Source organism: Pipistrellus hanaki (assembly GCF_964339955.1).
Source record: "Pipistrellus hanaki genome assembly, chromosome: 10".
NCBI classification, from domain to species: domain Eukaryota; kingdom Metazoa; phylum Chordata; class Mammalia; order Chiroptera; family Vespertilionidae; genus Pipistrellus; species Pipistrellus hanaki.
The window spans coordinates 18,434,573-18,455,334 of record NC_140512.1 but is presented as its reverse complement, the minus strand read 5'-3'; the positions used below and the strand labels follow the sequence as shown (position 1 = coordinate 18,455,334).

At 41.2% G+C, this 20,762-nt stretch overlaps 1 protein-coding gene across 2 annotated transcripts in view; it reads right to left on the bottom strand.

Moving 5' to 3' along the window:
• The window catches only part of CCDC146 (coiled-coil domain containing 146), a 193,294-nt gene that overhangs the window by 29,111 nt on the left and 143,421 nt on the right, over positions 1–20,762 (bottom strand). For both annotated transcript variants that reach the window (XM_084897804.1, XM_084897805.1), the window contains 4 exons: positions 10,420–10,502; positions 8,581–8,790; positions 2,723–2,780; positions 276–452 (listed from right to left, as the gene is read on the bottom strand). In XM_084897804.1, the coding sequence (XP_084753930.1) occupies positions 276–452; positions 2,723–2,780; positions 8,581–8,790; positions 10,420–10,502 (528 nt within the window). The remainder of the gene's footprint in view (positions 1–275; positions 453–2,722; positions 2,781–8,580; positions 8,791–10,419; positions 10,503–20,762) is intronic.

The following is a 20,762-nucleotide window of genomic DNA, read 5'->3' as shown; positions in this document are numbered from 1 at the left end:
TTGTGACAATTCTAGTATCGAAAAATGCTTGGCAGTCTTAGAGAGGCCGGTTCCTGGGTTGGGACTCCAAATTACAATGATCCTACCGGACACTCTAAGGCTTCTGTGAATTCATAGAGTCCAGCTTTAGTTTGATTGGCTTACTCACAATGCTGAATGTTTTTGTGCGATGACACTTCTCTTTGTCAAACCTATGCAGTCAAACTTGACATCCACGCATTTTTATGTCCACACAGGCGCAATGTCTGAATATTTATGAACAATAAGTAGCACACCTTTAGGGTGATCTGACATTCCATCAAGTCTTCTTGTTCCTTCTGCTCCTTTAGCAATTGCTTCTGCTTAAATGTTAAATCTTCCCGTAAGTTTTTAATTTCTAATTTCTTCTGCATTACTTCTTTACGTAATTCTTCAGTGCTTTCTTTCAGTATTTTCATCTTCTTCTCCATTTCCTTTAAAAGCCATGGAAATTATTAGGTTATATAGAGTCTGAACAAAAATTTGTCTACTTAAATTAGAAATAATTTTACTCACCATTTTGATGATATTTGTGTTGAGCTTCATGAATGATTTCTTACCAAGTTAAATACAATTTATGATTTCTGACATTTTCAATAAAGACATGACAATTGTACTGAATGTACTAAACATTTCACATTAGATTCATACTCTCTCTCTCTCTCTCTCTTTTTTTTTTTAACTATTGCTCTTTCTATCCTCTTATATTTTATTTATTTATTTTTTGTTATCCTCACCTGAGCATATTTTTTCTTTCTTTTTGGCCCCCCCCCTTTTTTTTAGAGAAAGAGTGGAAGGGAGAGAGGAAGGTAAAGAGGGGAGGGATACACACACACACACACACACACACACACACACACACACATTTAGAGAGAGAAAAACATCAACATGAGAAAGGCACATCTACTGGTTGCCTCCCACATCCCCAGATTCTCCTTATGACCTGATGGGGGCGGGTATTGAACCTGTAACCCATGTAGGTGACCTTGACCAGGAATTGAACCCTCTACCCTTTGATGAAGGGTTACTTCAACACTCTATCCACTGAGACACACTGTCCAGGGCCTCCTATAATTCAAGTGTTTCCTTTTTTTCTGTGTTAATTTTCATCTTATACCAAAAAGTGTTAGTGAAAACTTCCAGGCTATTTTTTAGTAGCTTTGTGTTTTGACAAAATTAGATGCAAATAATCTTTGAATATCTGGCTTCTGGTTAACCTGTGTCCCACAGAGGATTAGGGAGTATGTACTAGTATTTGGAATTTTGAACACTCTTGCACTCCTAATCTCCCACTTTCTTATGATATTACTTCTCCCCTTCCATGCACATTCTCCTCAAATACCCTCCACTCCAGACTCATAATAAATTTTTGTTTCCCAATTGAATATATACATATAGAGTGTTCTAAAAAAAAAATGTATACACACACTTTGAATAATTATAAAGGCAGTGTTTATATTTCATTTTCAAAATTAAACTATCAGCTGTTAAAGTGTGTATACATTTTGGGAACACCCTGTATATAATATATATTCATATGTATAAAATTGTATTTTGCTGTATGCTACATAGGTTTTTGTGTCTTGGAATTAAAACACCAACAACATGGTTTTGAAATATAACCACTAAAAAGGTGAAAGCATTGCAAAGTGTGATGATCTTTCTTTTTACTCTGTATGATAGATTGCAAAAATTAGACACAAATTCCTCCTATTCCGGCAAATCTTTGTCATTAAGAGGTAGGGCCTATGTCTCTATCCCTTGATTTTAGATCTGGCCACGTGACTTGTTTTGACCAATGAAATACCCCCAAAATGATTTAAGCATAGGCTTGAAAAGTGCTTGCATGCTGGGATTTGCCTTTTCTCTCTCTCTCTCTCTCTCTCTCTCTCTCTCTCTCTCTCTCTCTCTAAATATATTTTATTGATTTTCTTACAGAGAGGAAGGAAGAGAGATAGAGAGCTAGAAACGTCAATGAGAGAGAAACGTCGACCAGCTGCCTACCGGGGATGTGCCCGCAACCAACGTACATACCCTTGCCCAGAATCGAACCCGGGACCTTTCAGTCCGCAGACCGATGCTCTACCACTGAGCAAAACCGGCTTCGGCTCTCTCTCTTTTTTTTTTTTTTTTAGGCTGGAGACCCCTCCTTCACCTGACTGACTAGTGGCATGTGACCTTAGACCAACCAGCCTGCCAACTGGCTGACATACGAAGGAAGCCATCCCAGGCCGCCCAGCCCCAGCTGGTCCAACAGAGACCAGGTGAATTCAGAACTGTGAAAAATAAGAAACGGTTGTAAGCCATTAAGTTTTGGGTTGTTTTGTTATGCAGGCATAGATAAGTGATACATCTTCTTGATAAAGATTTCTTGTAATAAGCTGTTTGGGAAACTATAAAAGTAATAGCTACAGCAAAAACAATGTTTTAGAATGCCAGCCACAGAATCCTTTTCTCTTCTTCTGGAAACAAAGCAAATATTGTCTAACAAAACACAGCCTAAATTAGGTGCCAAATAGCTAAAGCCTGCCATAGGCACCACCTACATTTTCTCCACAAGTTATACAGATATTCCTTTCGATAGCGCCCATGGTTAAGACTTCTGGATCTTTTCAATGTTTGGGGTATGGTTGTGGTAATGCATGAATATTTATAAAAAATGATGTTTGAACCCAGATATTTTAACAAACTCTATAAGACTTACTCCTGGCTTAGGGATCCTCTCAAATTCCTTGATTATGAGGGTTTTTTCTTCCAGTAAGCTGAAAAAAAAAAAAAAAAGGAGGTTTGATAAAGCACAAAAGAGTTAGCTATTGCTGCAGGAATAACTTTTTCTCCCCTTCTCCCAGTGCACTCCCAATGCTTGTGTGCCAGGCCCATTGCCCATTCTAGATGGCTTCAGCGAGTCCCACAGGCCCATGTAGGTGCACTGCCCACAACACTGTGCAAACACAACCTCTTGGGGCAGTTACCTCATCACATGTAGGTACTTGGGAACATGACCCTCTCCCCAGACCCTGGCTCCTTCCAGGCACGCTCTGGGCCATTTCTTCTGATATTTTTTGCAATGAACTAAGGTCTTTCTGGACTACTACATCAGCTTATACTGGTTTCATCACATAAATGGATACTACTAGCCGGTAGGTCTGGGAACATGGAGCTAAAGATGCATGCACAACAAGTTTTATTTTTATGAAATTTTATTTATAATAATGTAAACTAAGGTTGGTGTAATAAATATGTGACGCATGGAACTTAATATAGGTTAGCTGTCTTGGCCACAAGATAAAGCTGAAATTTTCAGACCTTTGAATACTTATATCTTCGCTTTTAGAGCTTGCATATAAATTGTTATTTTTCTTCCAAGCTATTGATCTTACACCTCACCCATTCTACCACGTGGGGGCAGTAGTGTGCTACTAGCTTTTGGTTGTAAAGGCAACCTTAGTGTGCTTGAGTTTCAAAATGGTGACAAAGAAGCTCTCCCACAAATTGATTTATAACCTTTTCTTTAAACAAACATGAAATGGCTAGTTCTTTAGGGAAGTTTTAACTAATTATATTTATATTATTAATTTTTCTTTTTTTAAAATTAAGAAACGAGTGATTTTTGTCCTTTGGAAAAAATGTATGTTTTTGTATTTATAGAGAAATAGTTAACTGTTGAACAATACAAGTTTGAATTGGTCAGGTCCACTTATATGCAGATTTCCCCCCCCAAGAAATATTGTAAATGTATTTTTCTCTTCCATATGATTTTCTTAATAACATTTTCTTTTCTTTAGCTTACTTTATTGTAAGAATATAGCATATAATGTACAAAATATGTGTTCATTGACTGTTTATGTTATTTATTGGTAAAGCTCTGGTCAACAGTAGGCTATTGGTAGTTAATATTTTGGGGAGTCAAAAGTTATATAAAGATTTTGACTGGCGGAGGATGGGGGGTGGGGTGCAGATCAATGCCCCAGCCACCTGTCACATTGTTCAGGAGTCAACTCTATATCATTCATAATCCCACCCCATTGCACCAGTTGATCATTTTAATTTTCCTTTCATCATTTTTAATATTACTTTAATACCTTTCAAATAAATCTAATAAAGATCTAATATTTAGATCTTTTATATCTAAATATTAAAGACTTTAATATATTTAGTTAGCACATTCATATTATGTTCCTTTTAGTACCTTTTTAAAAATTTTATTTTATTGTTTAAAGTATTATATATATATATAGTAGTACATATATCTTCTTTTTTTTCCCCATTGACCTTTCCCTAGTCACCCCCTGTCGCATGCCCTCATCCCCCTCACCCCAGTGCCTTCCTTTTAGTACCTTTTAATAAAATTATGTTAAACCTATATATATGAGTGAATCCATTTTGACCCAACATGTAATTAAAATAGTTTCCTGATTGCAAAACAGACTTCATAATTAATCATTTAAAAGCTATGGTTTCAAGGTTTTCTAGTGGGTGAATATACCTTAATAAAACAATCCTAAATATTACCTATCTTTTACGGAACCCATTATATGCAGGTACATGCATCATTTCTAAACTTCAGGACCTTGCTTACAAGTCTTATTATCTTCATTGTACAAATGAAACTGAGGAGGTAGGCGCCTTGGCAAAGTCACACAGTCCAGGCTGAACTGACCTTCAAACCTATTCCTACCTGAGTTCAGTGGGCTTTTCAGTACCAAGCTGCCTCTAGAATACATTATTATTGTAACATTCCATTATTTTTTTTACAATTCAGATTGCTTTCAACCTTCCTCTTTTATAAATAACTAGAAGCCCAATGTACAAAAATTTGTGCAAGTAGGCCTTCCTTCCCCTGGCTGTCAGCACTGCTTCCCTCCGGCACCTGGGACCCGGCTTCGCTCCGGCCCTGGCTTTGTCCGGAGGACGTTCAGAGTGAAGCCCAGAAGGAATTCTGCTCTAATTAGCATATTACTCTTTTATTATTATAGTGTAATAAACATATTTATGCAGAATGTCTTTCTTTTTCTACTTTCGGATCCTCATTTTTGCATGGCATTGTGGGGGATTAACAGGTTTTTTGTGTGCCTCTTGATATATGTTAACTCTTAACCTTTTAAACTGACATTAAAATGGAAAACTGTCTGACATTTTCAGTCCTCCAGCCTAAGGGGTGCTTCAGTGTCAAAGCTCCTCAGGGTTTCTTTTCTGCAGCAAGAAAGTCCTAACTAAAACCATGCCATCAAAGGTTTTTAGTTTGAAGGACGTGTGAGTGAGTGGACAACGCAGGAATCCTGTGTGCTGCCAAGTGCAAGAGGCATTATTCACCACCAGGAGCAGAACCAGCCCAATGGGTGGAGGTTGCAGGAAGGTAGAATTCTAAACCAGTACAAGCCATCACCATCGGGGAGGCAGGCTGCCGGGAGCTGGGCTGGCTGCTGCGGAGTGTGGCCCTGTCACCGAGGTGCTGACGGAGACCGGTGGTCAGCGAGAGAAGACTCCGGCGAGTCTCACGTGCAGTCAGGGCTGAGAACCACCTTTGGGACCAACAGTTCTCCAGCTCTGACGTGAAATGGCACCACATAGAAAGCTTGTAAAAAATTCAAATGCCACCTTCTGTGGGAAGGCTTAGCAAGGAACCAGGAGCATTAGGGTTGGATCTCAGGTGTTTCTCCTTCGGTTGTGAGGACTAAACAGCAAAACCTGTGCTAAGCTGGTTCTGTTCTTGGTTGCCTCAGAGCAGGCAGGCAGGCAGGCAGGAAAGATTAAAAAATACATTTTAAAAACTTGATTTCAGAGAGGAAGGGAGAGAGAATGATGAGGGAGATTCATTGATTGCCTGCAGTGCACCCTGCACTGGGGATCGAGCCAGGAAAGATTTTTTAAGTTCAGAAGGTGAAATCTGCTCCAGCTGTGAGTTTTCCTTGTAGTTAATCCTGATGACCTGCATGCCTCTCTGTCCTGTTCTAAGCTGCTGGCATCCCCGATGCAGTGCTAAAATAATTCCTGTTCCCTTCTTACGGGATCTGTTTGCTTCGATTCCCACGTTGCTGTCACCACTGGAGTAAGAATGGAAAATAGTTACTCCGGGTGAGCACCCGCAGGGACCACGGGGACCAGCTATGGGGCAGTAAGTAGTCACGGAGGCCAGGACCACATGGGGAGGGTCTGGCACATGAGCAGCACAGTGTCCCCTCTCTCCACGGCCTCTCCCGTGGCAGACAGCGCGGACCATGGCCTCGTCTCCCCAGCTGATGGGCACTTCCCAGAATGCATCAGATGTAGGGTGAGAGACTCAATTTATTTGCTTTCCAAATCTTAGGAATTATTAGAAAGCAGAGAAGTAAAAAAAAAAAAAAAAAAGTAAAGTGAAGGCAAGGAAAATGTTGAAAAGAATATTGGAAAACCTTTTTAGGGAAAGTTTCTAGAAACAGAATGAGTTCCATTTTGTTTCAAAATAAGTTATGACCAGTGATTATTTAATTACTTCATTATTTATTTATCATGTATTCATTTAACTTATTTAAGTAGGTTACATATTTATGTCCTGAACTGTATATTTATCAAGAGGTCATCAATAAGTACTAATCTCCAAACCAAAACGATGCATTAAAACAGATTTAATTATTAACTGACCACATAATTATACTTACCACTAGCATTTATTAATTTATTATGTGAAAACATGAGAAAATCAACCAAAATGCAGTGTTAAATCCTTTCCCGATAGCTGTTCAAACAGTGTATTATTCTTACTTGTTGCCAGTGATTCAGAAGTTCCTACAGATGTTGGGGTTGAGAAGTGCTAGCTAGTTCTTTGGGTTTCTATTATTTAGACCCTGAATAAAATGAGGGTTTGTTGTACCGATGTGAAAAACACCATCAGTGTATTTGGGTGAATAGTCTCTAACTGGCTTATTTTTTCTGTGGGGATGGAAATATCTACCTATTTCCCGGGAAAAGAGTGTTTACTGAATTTGTTTCGGTACCATGTAATTCTACATATGTGAAGCCAATGAAGCAGGCAGCCTCTTCTTCTTTCCTGATGTTTCTTTCAGTATCACTGTTATTTTTATGAAAATACATTTGTTACTTCTTGGAGCTGTTAACATTTGAGAATGCAAAGGAGTCTTCTGAAGCTAACGTCTCATGCATTACAAATACAGAAAGAATACACACACACTAAGCAGTTTTGCAAATGTGCGTTAGAATGTTCTTGTTCACTGTTGGTCAGCATGCCCGGTCCCTCCAGGTCCCAAGAAGCTCAATGAACAGTTTGCCTGTCTATACCTAAAAGGCAAGAGTTCTGGTTGTTTTGTGTTGATTTTTTCCCCCTTGGCAGGACGACTCGGAAATTTTAAACAACTTAAATATCAAGTGACTTATGTTCTTCTTACCCTTTCATGGAAATGTCAAGCATTCATATTTTCAATACTAATGAACAACCACCAATTGTTTTATTTCCTTATTTTTTCAACTGAAGGAGTGCTTACAGAGCACAGAAATAGCAAGGCCTTCTTTTTATAGATTGCACTGTTGAGTCTAAAACTGGTTAGATTGAAAGACAAAAAAGAACTCAGATGTTTTCCTCCTGAATATAATTCTCCTGATTATGCCAGCCTTCTCCCCCACCCTCACCCCCAAGCTGGAAAAAAAGGGCCCCCAAAGAGGATTCAAAATCCAGGACTTGCAAGGTCCCCGGAGGTCACTCAAGCCATTTGCTTATCCATCAGCAGGGCTGAATTACATTCCCGTGGGCAGAAATTTACCTCTTAAAAGTAGCCAGAGAACATTGTGCCACCTTACATGGTAACCACTTTTAGGAGACATGGTTTGGCTTTCTCTCCAGCACAGGAACCTGGATTACACTCATTTTGAAATTCAATTTAAATAGTGGGACTTGCTGAACAAAATCTCCCGTGGACTTGCTACTCACAGACAGAATGCTAGTAAAGATTTTGGAAATAGCATCGGCCCTTCTCGCAATGCACTTCTGCTTTAGTTCACTGAATGACATCCTGTAGATTTGGATGAGTAAATGTGTCTTCGAAAAGGAAACAACTTTCTTCCTTGATCCTAAGGAATAGTTTAGTAAGGGGGGAATGAGGTTGAATGTGTATTCTGAGTCCTGATATGAGAAGACTAGCCAGATAAGACTCTCAGCTCACGTGGGCTTATCTGGAAAGTGTGTGTGTGTGGGTGGGTGGGTGTGGGGGGGGGCACTCGCCATGCAGACACATGATCTGGTGCTGCCAACACACTCAGGGCCAGCGAGCACCAGTCCTGGCTCCCGGGAGTGTGTTCTTTGGCTGCAGCTCCCAAAGCTGGTGGCTTCCCTGACACACGGGAAACACAGCAGGGAACTCCTTTTCCTGAGAGCGTCTCCCTGCCACCTCAGCTTTTTCTAGAAGTTGAGTAACCGTATCCTTCAGGGACTGACTGTTCCAGGGAACCAAGGAAAGAGATAGGCTTGTGATCATTGCTATCGCGTACTCATTGTACCGAAAATCCCCAACTTGGTCGAATGTTGTTTGTGTGTGTCTGTCTTCGGCGTGCTTGGGAGAACCGAGCACTTACCTATTCAGCCTGTACTGGTTGTGGTACTCCCGTTCCTTCACGGCGTTGTATTCATTTTGGTACTTGAGGAGCTGCTCTCTCATCTTGGAGACCTCGGTGGAGAAGGCCTCCGGGAACTTGTCGGCTTGCTGCAGGTGGATCCGCTGCTGCTGGATCCGCTCGGCGAACCGCTTGGCGTTCTGGAGCAGGTGCACCTCCGAGTCCTGTGTGCTGGTCCCACAAGAACAGAGTCACATCGTGAGGACACACAGGGCCTGCTTTCTCCCAGAGAGGAGATGGCCAAGGTGGCTAGGGTCCCAGCCAGAATGCAAATGGCCATTTAGCCACATGGACTTGAAAGAGAGTGGCAGCAGAAGAGACTTGAATAGCTCTTATAAATGTAGCTTCTAGGGAAAACCCGCTAGTGTCAGCTCAGCATTTCCAGCCTCTGTCTGCCCTGCTGTAGCCCCGGCAGCAAAGTGGACAGACTCCTCCATCACCCCCCCCCCCCCCCCCCCCCCCGCCCAGGCAGTGGGAGTGGGAGCGAGCGCTGGGTGTTCATAGTGACAAAAAGGAAAACCGAACTGAGGGGTCAAAAGGAGTTACCATGTGGTTGGCAGAAGGAGGGTGAAGGTTTTGCAACACAACTGGGAAGTAGGAAGAAATAACGCCATAGCCTCGGTCCCGCCTTGCTGTCTGTCACGGGGGCCCAGGGAACTGAGCTGCGGGCCAGGCGATGAGGAAGCCACGCCAGCACAAGCAAAGCTCTGCGGGGCTCTGCGTTAGCGCTAGTAAGAGGTGAGGGTGTGGCAATGGTCCTTGCATCTGCAAAGAGGTTCAGAGAGATGCCACAGAACCGCACGGAGTTTTCTCCCCAGTTAAGCAATGTTCAGGGTGTTGGGAAAGATGACCTCAGACTTTCCATCAAAATCCTCTAAGTTCCTGATTCGTGAGAACTACATGTGCACACTGGCATGTGGGACTAATTGTGGGAAATGGAGTCTCCATGTGGGGACGAGGGTGAGGATGTAGCTTGGGGACAGGGAAGAGGAGGAGGGGAATCAAAGCCGAGGGCTCTGGAGCGTGCTGAGGGGCCTCCTGGAGCTGAGAAGCATGGGGGCAGGGTGAAAATGACGGTGCATAGGGATGCAGCTCTGCTCTCCTAGTCGTTCACTCTTGCTCTCATCCTGAGGGAGGAAAAATGACTGACCAAGGAAAGAAGGAGAGGCAACGATTGGCCACTGGGGGAGAGGGTGGCTGGGGAATGGCAGAATGGAGTTTCTGTCCATTGCTGCCTCTTCTTGGCTTTTGGTGGAGACATCATGCAAGGCTATGCAGCAGGAGGTGGGGGACAGGAAGAATGCCAGTGTCCCACCCAAATCCCTTGGTGCACCCTCATATATATCAGCAGCACCTGTGTGCTTCCGTCTGTGAAACTTCTCTGGCCACAGGAGCTTGCTTGGCTTTTCAAAAGGGCAAGCTAGATGCGCCGGGAGCTCATCTTCACAGCAGCCATCCTTACCCAAAGAGGGGTGGACAAATGCCCTGGCCCATCGGTGTTGAGTTCTGATGCGTGTTCTACACAGTCACACACTGCATTCTCAGCAAGACAGAGCCCCACGAGCCACCGTGCTAACCCGAAGACTAACGCATCACCAGCTGGCTGCCTCCCGTCCCCGTCTCACTTCCCCACTCTCTCACGATCATTTCCAGTATCACTTCTCAAAGTACTTGAGCTCAAGTTCTTGTCTCAGGATCCGCTTTTGAGAGGAATGCGAAATAAGACAGGTCCCATCACAAGTAAAAAACATAAATATGGTTGAAGATGTCCCCACTGCTTTTACTAAGTAAGCAGCATACCTTATAAGAGTGTCATGCAGGAAGGTGTACTTGGCTTTTAATTCTGCCACTCTGGTTCCAGCAAGTTTTCCCATGGCATGCAACTAGCAAAGAGAACACAGGATCATGATTAGCCATCACCCTCTCTGTACTGTAAGCAGCAAGAACACGAATATATGGACATCTTATAAGATCTTTCAGTTAAACGCTGGAGAGAAGCTGGATGTTTGGAGAAAATAATTTCTAGTTCGACACTGGCTCTGTACCCCTGGGCAAGTCGTTTTCCTCTCTATATGAAGACTGCAGTGTCTTTCTTTCTTTCTTTAAAAAAATATATATATATATTATTGATTTTTTACAGAGAGGAAGGGAGAGGGATAGAGAGCTAGAAACGTTGATGAGAGAGAAACATTGACCAGCTGCCTCTTGCACACCCCCTTCTGGGGATGTGCCCGCAACCAACATACATGCCCCTGATGGGAATCGAACCTGGGACTTTTCAGTCCGCAGACCGACACTCTACCACTGAGCCAAACTGGTTTCGGCAAGACTGCAGTTTCTTCATCTGTAAATTGAGGAAATGAATTGAGTCAAATTCCTCCAATTCTAAAAAAGCATATTTCTAGGTCTAGCAAACAACCCGAATAGTATAGTTTATTAGGACGGCTATTTTTTTATGTTGAGAGAACTAGTAGCTATTGAGCATCTATTATGAGCAAGTGTTGTACATCAGTTGTTTTATTCACAAAAATGGTTTATGAGGTAGGTATTATCTCGATTTTAAACTAATGTTTGAAAAGTTAAGTAAGTTGTTCCAAGTTATGGAGTTAGTTAAAGGCAGAATCAGGATTGAAACCTAAGTGGTTCAGCTCCCAAAATCCACGTTCACTCTCGTCTACACAACACCTCTGCCGCCACTATCAAAGGAACACGGAAGGTTATCTGGAACCTAAAGCGATATGATTTTTTCCTTTCCCATTTCTGATAAACGAACTTTTGATTTACTCTCTGGGTTACGTGGTAAGTAGTTAACAGACATCATAAAACAGCACCAAACCCTCAAGTTTTACCATAGTGCAATGAGTATTTTGTATTAGGTTTGACTTTTAGCTGAACTAACATATTGGGTCGGCAACTAAGTAATTGCGGGTTTCACACACATATGGCTTCAGTTGAATTTTTAGGTTTGCAGACGTAGTACAAATGTAAAACACATTTTGTATTTGATAGCTGGCTATTCAGCTGTTAATCAGTAAAAAAATTTTTTTGATCTGTTTTGTAGTTTTTGTTTGGCGTTCGTTGAAAAATGGAAAATCAAAAGGAACATTTTCGTCATATTTTGCTTTTTTATTTCCGCAAGGGAAAAACGCATCGCAAGCTCATAAAAAGTTATGTGCTGTTTATGGTGACGAAGCCTTAAAAGAACGGCAGTGTCAAAATTGGTTTGCCAAATTTTGTTCTGGTGATTTTTCACTCAAAGATGAAAGACGCTCTGGTCGTCCAGTTGAAGTTGATGACGCCCTAATCAAAGCAATAATCAATTCGGACTGTCACAGTACAACACGTGAGATTGCAGAGAAGCTTCATGTATCACATACATGCATTGAAAATCACTTAAAACAAATTGGCTATGTTCAAAAACTCGATACATGGGTTCCTCACGAACTGAAAGAATCACAGTTAACGCAACGCATTAGCAGCTGCGATTTGCTAAAGAAACGTAATGAAAATGATCCATTTTTAAAACGACTGATAACTGGCGATGAAAAATGGGTTGTTTACAACAATATCAAGTGGAAAAGATCGTGGAGCAGGCCAGGTGAACCAACTCAAACAACATCAAAAGCTGAGATTCATCAAAAGAAGGTTTTGTTATCAGTTTGGTGGGATTACAAAGGAATTGTCTACTTTGAACTCTTACCACCCAACCGAATGATCAATTCTGATGTCTACATTGAACAACTAACAAAATTAAACAATGCAGTTGAAGAAAAGTGGCCCGAATTGACAAATAGAAAAGGTGTTGTATTCCATCATGACAATGCAAGGCCACACACATCTTTGGTCACTCGGCAAAAATTAATGGAGCTTGGTTGGGATGTTTTGCCACATCCACCATATAGTCCTGACCTTGCACCATCTGATTACTTTTTGTTTCGATCTTTACAAAACTCCTTGAATGGTAAAAATTTCAATAATGATGAAGATGTCAAATCGTACCTGATTCAGTTTTTTGCTAATAAAAAACAGAAGTTTTTTGAACGTGGGATTATGATGCTGCCTGAAAGATGGCAAAAGGTCATTGATCAAAATGGGCAATACATTAAAGAATAAAGTTATTTAGTTCCATGAAAAAATTGTCTTTGATTTTCTTTAAAAAATCCGCAATTACTTAGCTGCCGACCCAATAGAATCGACAAACAGAACTAAAGAAACGATTTGTGTTTTTCACAGCCTGTTGTCTTCACCTCCCAACATGTTTTCTCAGTTCTGTTACTTTCCTCTCCTTTCCCTGATCTCGTTGGTCTAAGTCACACCCCCCTGCCAGGGGAGAACTCTGAAACCTCTGCTGTGCTCTCCTCCCATCACTGCTTCCACTTAGGGCCCCTGTTCTTCTGCTTTCCATGAGATCTTTTTAAAATTCACACAAAGTCTTATTGTGCTAGATGACCCAGAACTCTTCAAGTGGAATAAAACTCAAGATCCTTGAAATGATCCTTACAGTCCTGTGTGACCCCGCCACCCTGCTGGCCTCTTGCACACACCGTCCTCATTCTCACAACACTCCAGCCATTCCCACTGCCCTGCACTTCCACAAATGCACGAGTCTCTTTCCTTCCTCAGGGCTGCTGTACTGCCCATTTCTCACTTTACCCTGACTTCACTCCAAATCTTTCCTCAGACCTCAGCTTAAATATCAATCTTCTCTGGCTTCTAAATCTTAGGTATCCACATATGCCACCCATCCCGAAAGAACTCTGTTTTTTATTTTAAAAGGTAGCAATAAACTTATGTTTATTGGAAAGGGCCCGGGTTGCCTTGCTCTTCACTCTCACATCAGCCAGTGGAACCACAGGCACAGGGTAGGTGTTTGGCAAATGTTTGCCAAGGGAACAAATGAATGATTGTAAATGACAAAATGTCTACACAGTTCGGTTTTGTGGTGTCTCCATCCAAACCAGAATAGAAAAACTTTGCTAAGTGCACTATAAAACCATTACCTTTTTTGAGAAAGTGTTGGGGATCTTTCACGAGGTCCCTACAAGCTGGTGCCAGGCTTGAGCTCCAATCCCCACAACCCTTATTTTAACAATGTGGATGAAATATTGTGAACAGATTTTTAAAACCTTGGAGGAGTTTCCACTACCCGCTTTATAAAATATCTTCAAATTCATTATGTCACCTTAAATATAATTGACATGTAACCTTTTAAAGGTTGATTTGCTGCTGGAATGGGTTAACCTAATGTTATATTTTATAGATATTTAATTAAACACACTTTTTATTTTGGTTCTGCAGTTTTCTTCTTGTATTTTTGAGCCAATATATAATTTATTTCAGGTCTCAAATATTTTTAATTGGTTCCTGAAAAAGGGGGTAGGACATAGGCACCATAACTTTAAAGTTTAATAGGTTAAAAGAAAAAGCTTTGCATATGGGCACCTTTCAGAAGAATTGTTACTGGAAGAAGGCTATGCAAAGGTCAGTGTAAGAGTGTGTGTTCACATGTGCATGTGTGTACTGTGAAGGCCATGTGGGAGCCAGCCGCCAGCCTTGGGATTAGCCAACAAGTTAGCTCTAGGAGGTAAGCAATTGGGTAAGGTAATTATGGATTCATCTGTTTAAAAACACACATAGTATTTAGTTTTGTTTTTTAAGACGACAAGACCATTATCTCCTACCTACTGCTCTGCACAATGGAACCAGAAGTGAATGTGACACAGGCCCTGCCCCCTATGAGGTAGCTCATAGGTTGAGGAAATTACAGAACACTTAAACTACACTCAGTAGTTTCTTTGCCAGTCAACAACTCTATCTGGCATTTTACAATTTTCTTCATACTGTAAGTTAAAGCAAGTAAGTAGCATTATAAATGACAGTCTACTGCCAGGGGTGGAACTTCTGGAATGGTGGTGTGAAGAGCTTGATGAATCTTCTCCCTCAGAAAAACACTGATCAAACCGGTCAGAATTATCTAAGACAACCATTTGCACGCTCTGGAAAGGGACCTAAGGGCGTGCAAAAAACTGAGCAGTACTTATTCAACAAAATACACTGAGGCTGCATGAGGACAGTGGAGGCCGTGGCATTTAAGCCAAGTGTGTCCATCACCCCAGCTCCCTTCTCTGGAAGGACTATTCCGGGCAGGTTTGACAGCCAGAGAAGAACCTTATCTTCCCACTGCTGAGGATCTGGTCAGGTGGGCGGGGCAGGCCCGGAAAGCTGCTGCATTCATCCTCCCCCACGCCCAGCTCTGTTGTGCAAGAGCTTTACCGGATGGATAGCTGCAACCGTTCAATAGCACCCACCCCCACACCCAGGCTCCTGCTCTATAGGGAGACTGTGGGGAGGGCAGCCCAAGGAGGTCAGAGTCCCCTGTCCCCCAGCTCCTGCTGACCGAAGTGGGGCTGAGTAAGCTGTGAAGACTTACATGCTCTACCTGAGGATGCTCACATTTTGGAACAGAGTGTAGAATCCATGACCCAGGGCACCGTCAGAAACAATAGCTATCACCAGGGTTAACAGCAAGTGGTGGCTCCTAGCTTAGTGATACCTGGCGGGCAAGCCGGAACCCAGAAATTGATGTCTGAGACAGCCAAAGGGGGTCCTGCCAAAGTCACTGTTGGTACTGGTGGTCCAGAGGCTGTGGAAAAGCCCTCGGCTGTGACCGCGCAGGAGTTACTTCCGAGGGAACTTCCAAAATATCAGCCCCTGAGCTAAAGGCCGGGCAGATAGGTAGATTCCCTGAGCTCTAAAAGTGGTCATCAAGCCACACACAGACTCAGCTCAGGAGACTTAAACACTATCTCTGACCCATCGGTGGCTGACACCTAAGCTATGTTGACACAGGGGCAAACAAGGAAGGAATATCTAAGCAGAGATGTCAGAGGCTGAACACTATAGGGGAAATATACTTTACAGACTTAGTGCAGCCAAATCACTAAACAAATAGACTGATGAACAACCATAACAAAACAAACAGCCGGGGGAGGATCCAGAATCGCTGCAATATAGCATCTAAAGGTCCTGTCTTCAAAAGCATGAGACATGTGAAGAAATAGAGGGTGCAGATGTTGACTCTAATAAAGACTTCACGCAACCATTATAAACATGTTCAAATGTGAAAGGAAACCATATTTAAAGGATTAAAAGAGTATGATGACAACTCATCAAATAGAAACTATCAATGACGTACTGATCTGGGAGGATAAGAACTAAGGCATCAAAAGGACGTTCTCTGGAGAGAACAACTTTCATATTTTTTCATTTTTGCTTATCTGTATTTTCTAATGTCCCCTGATACATAGTTAATGTTTTTTTTAACAATAAAAGGTGATTGAAATAAGCTTGAAAACGACTGGGCTTGAAAACAGCAAGGATTCACAGCAGAATTTCAAACTGGAGAATAAGTACTATGATCAGATCCTAGTGGCAGGGGCAGCCAGATTCTCGCTCAGACTTGGTGAAAACTCAGCTCTATTTCCCCTCGTTGAGTTCCCTCTCACATAGCAGTAGTGTGAAGGCTGTTGGGAGGTGGGCCAAGGATGCATGTGTTTCTGTGGTTTTATGACCACAGCAAAAGCAGGAGGATGGAGAGGTTTCCTTTCCTATTTGCTGTTTCCATCACTCCACTGCCTTTGGTGCCTAAGGAACTGAAGAAAGCCTGTCAGGGCCAACATCTGAAATGTCTTTGTAGTTTCTACACAAGATTGTAAAGGATTGAGTCATAGATGTTCAGAAAGAGGACCGCTAAGCTACTTTTCATATGGTGTACTCCACTAAACAACAACAACAACAACAACAAAAAAGGAAGACCAAGCTGGGAAGAATGGATTTTACCCTCCTTAAAGATAAAATTCATATTCTGGAAGTTCATAGTCATAAAAATTTGACATTTCCATAAAATGGTAAGTTGTCCTTTTCAGCAGATCCAGCTCTGGTTAGAAACTTCAGACTCAACTCTAGCAGATGAAATGCTTCACGCATAAACATAACCTGGAAAGAATAGTTGCATTTTCACACTATGTAATGCAAATGGATACCACGTTTGTCATGTTTTAAAAATGCAGAATCTAAGAAATAGAGTACAAAGACCAATCTTAGATTGTCAGCTAGTATTTGCAACGAAAGGTTAGATATAATGTCACAAGTTCATAAATATGATTTCACAATAGATACTTGTGTTACTGAATTGGCTTGTTGGTAATTGAGAGTGGAAGGAAACATTTACTCTAGAGCTAAAAGTTTAACAAGAGTTCATGATTCATAGATGACATGTAACAACATGGAAAAAATGTCAAAAATTGAAATTCTAGGACATTCCAAGGAAAGGAATAGCTCAGTAAGAGCCTATACCAAGTGACCTTCTCTGGAAAGGGGTCAGTATGAGGAAACAATTAGGTGTTTGTGTGAGTGTCAGCAGGGAGACCAAGGTGGCCATGGTTATTAACCTACTCTATTCTTGTGGCCTCCTTTGACCTTACCTACTAATTTGATCCGGTTTTAAGAAACAGTTGCCGTGCTTTTGGGGGGTAGCATAAATTTGAAATCCTTACCATGCACATCTCTCTCTCCCTCTCCCTTTCCACGGCTGGAAATATACAACATAGCCATTTGAAGTAGATGCCAAATACAGCTGAGCTCTCAACAAGTATTCATCACTCCTTTTGTTTGACTTTTCCCCTTAACAGTGATATGAAGCTTTAGCTTTCCTATATACCTAACTCGTTCACCAGACAAATTTAGGCCACCTAAACTCATTCCCCCCATCAACAGATCCATTTATTGACACCCACATCCACCTTTTACTTCTTTCACCACATCTCAAAAACAAAGTCTTCCTGTCCTTGTGATGAACACCAACTCATCCACCCATGCTTTCAAATATATTCTCCTCTGCCTCTTCCTAGACATCAGCTCATCAGTTATCCCTTCTCTCCTTTACAGCTCTACTTCGGCCCCACAGGTGGATTTGATTTGAATTCCAGCTCTGCAACTTTTTAACTATGTAACTGGGAGTAGTATTGAATCAATCTGGGCCTTAGCTTCTTCCACGGTAAAAGACAAAAATAACCCCATTTCATTAGACTGTGGTGAAGACTAACGGACAATATATGAAAGTTATTTAATATAGTATCTGGTACACAAGTAAGGGCTTAAGCAATGTCATTTATTTTACTATCATTAACAGTATCCTCAACCTACAAATCTGCTCAGGTTTTCCTCATTAAAAAAAAAGAAAAAGACAAAATCCATTTTTAATGTTAGTCACCCCTTTCTCTCTTTCACTTTCATTTAAGTTTTTTCTCAGAAAGAGTAGCCTCTGCCCTTTGTCTCCATAGTGACCAAACTACCAGTACATAACCAAATCGGTAAACTGACCAATGACTTTTTCATATCTCTGGCTAATTTTGACATTTTTTTCTTCATCACATTTGTTTATGTTATGTCTTGAGGTGGTTTCTTTGGTTTTAGATTTGCTCAAAGTTTTGTAGCTATGGGTTTATAGTTTTCATCAAATTTGGGAAATTTTCTTGTGTTATTTCTTTAAATATATATTTTTTTCTGTCTCCCTCTCCTCTCCTTCTATGATTCTGAGTGCTCATGTGTTTGGCCACATGATGTTCACAGAACACTGATGTTCTGTTCATTTTTATCTTCTACTCTTTTTTCTTTGTTTCATTTTGGATAGTTTCTATAGTTATATCATAAAGCCCACTAATACCTTTTTCTTTAGTGTCTGATCTGCTGTTCATTCCATCCAGTAAATTTTTTGTTTCAACTACTGTACTTTTCATCTTTAGAAATTTGATCTGGGTCTTTTTTTTTTTTTTTTTTTTTTTAAGAAGGTGGTAGTTTCTTTTATTTATTTATTTATTTATTTATTTATTTATTTATTTTTATTGATTTTTTACAGAGGGGAAGGAAGAGAGATAGAGAGCCAGAAACGTCGATGAGAGAGAAACATCGACCAGCCGCTTCCTGCACATCCCCTACCGGGGATGTGGCCGCAGCCAACATACATGCCCTTGACCGGAATCGAACCCGGGACCCTTCAGTCCGCAGACCGACGCTCTACCACTGAGCCAAACCGGTTTCGGCTGATCTGGGTCTTTTTATAACTTCTACTTCTCTCATTATGCTCATGCTTTCCTCCACCCTTTTCCAACATTCAAAATATGTGTAATAGCATGTCTACTAATTCTATTTGTGTATATTCTATTAATTGCTTCTTCTCCTCATTATATGTCATATGCTTCTGCTTCTTTGGATGCCTAGTAATTTTTGATTGACTGCCAGACATTGTGAATTTTACACTGTTGGGAGACAAAAAAAATATTTTGGCATTCCCTTAAATATTTGTGTGTTCATTGTTTCTCAGTTAAAATACTGTTACTTAACAAACTGTTGGAAACGGTTTGGTTCTTTCATTGTTTGCTTTTAACTCATCCACCAGTGCTCTCAAATATAAACTCTTCTTTCAAATATATTGTCTGTTGTCTAGGGCTAATTTGGCCCCACCATGGAGTCAATACCCTTCTGTTCAGAGTCCATGTATTAAGAGGTCTTTCTATTCTGGTTGATGGAAACATGATCTATTCTTGGCCCCGTGGCTTGTTCCACACCTCCTTTCTGGGAGTTCTTTTGCCAGCCTCAGCAGTATCCAGAAAGTGTGCATTGATGATCTGTAGATCTCTGAATTTATTGGGGTGACCTTGGTCAATAAAATTATATAGATTTTATATATAGTATCATTCTATAATATATTATCTGTATATTGTATGAAGGAGTCTTGACTTGCGTTCATTACCACAAGTCAAGACTCCTTCCATTATCATTTATCCCCCCTATTTACTCTCTTCTACTTCATTCATCACATTTGTTAATGTTATGTCTTGATGTGGTTTTCTTTGGCTTTAGATTTGCTCAAAGTTTTGTATCTGTGGGTTTATAGTTTCCCTATCCTATTGTCTGTGTCTATGAGGTTTTTTTGTTTTGTTTTGTTTTTTGTTAGCCAGCCCCACAACTCTCTCTCTGACAGCTATTATTTTGTCGTCTGTATTTATATGTCTGTTTCTATTTTGTTTGTTGGTTTGTTTATTATATTTCACATATAAGTGAAATCATATGGTACTTGTCTTTCTATGAATGGTTTATTTCAGTTAGCATAATACTCGCCAAGTCCATCCAGGCTATTGCAAAGGTACGATTTCCTTTTTTTTTTTTTTTTTTTTTTTTTTACAGCTGAATAATATTCCATTGTGTAAATGTACCATTGCTTTTTTTTATCCACTCATCTACTGAAGAACACTTGGGCTGCTTCCAAATCTTGGCTATTGTAAATTGTGCAATGAACATTGGAGGGCATACATTCTTTCAACTTGGTGTTTCAGGATTCTTAAGCTACATTCCCAGAAGTGGAATTGCTTGGTCTTAAGGAAGTTCCATTTTTAATTTTTTGAGGAAACTCCATACTGTTTTCCACAGTGGCTGCACCAACCTGCATTCCCACCAACAGTGCCTGAGGGTTCCCTTTTCTCCACCTCCTCACCAGCCGTGTGTTGTTTGTTGATTTATTGATGAGAGCCATTCTGACAGGTGTGAGGTGATAGCTCATTGCAGTTTAATTTGCATTTCTCTGATGAATAGTAATGCTGAGCATCTTTTCAAATGTCTCCTGGCCATCTTAAACTGTTGTGTGTGTGTGTGTGTGTGTGTGTGTGTGTGTGTGTGTGTGTGTGTGTTTTAAATTTATATAACTTAAATAAAAACCAGTGATCTAGTTGGGAGAAGTCTTATTTACTCATTCCCTTCCATTCTAATGTACCTGTCCGAAAAGGCAATGGAAAAGGAGGAACAGTGAAAAGTTACTTGGCCTATACACTGACTTGAAGGAACAGAGAATCTGCCACACAAAACTGGCTGCCTCGCCCACAGCTTCTCTTCCCCCTTCTGTGTGGTTGGCAAGGCTCACGGCAGCGGGGCGGAGATCCGGGCTGTTGTCACACAGCTGTCTGTTCCTCCTTTGGTGGCCCACCACAGGAATGTGACCAGCAGGCCGCAAGTGACAGCAGGGCCTCCCAGGAGGGGAGGTATCAGATGAGGTGGATGTGGTGGATGAGGAATGCAGGTGCTTCGCTATA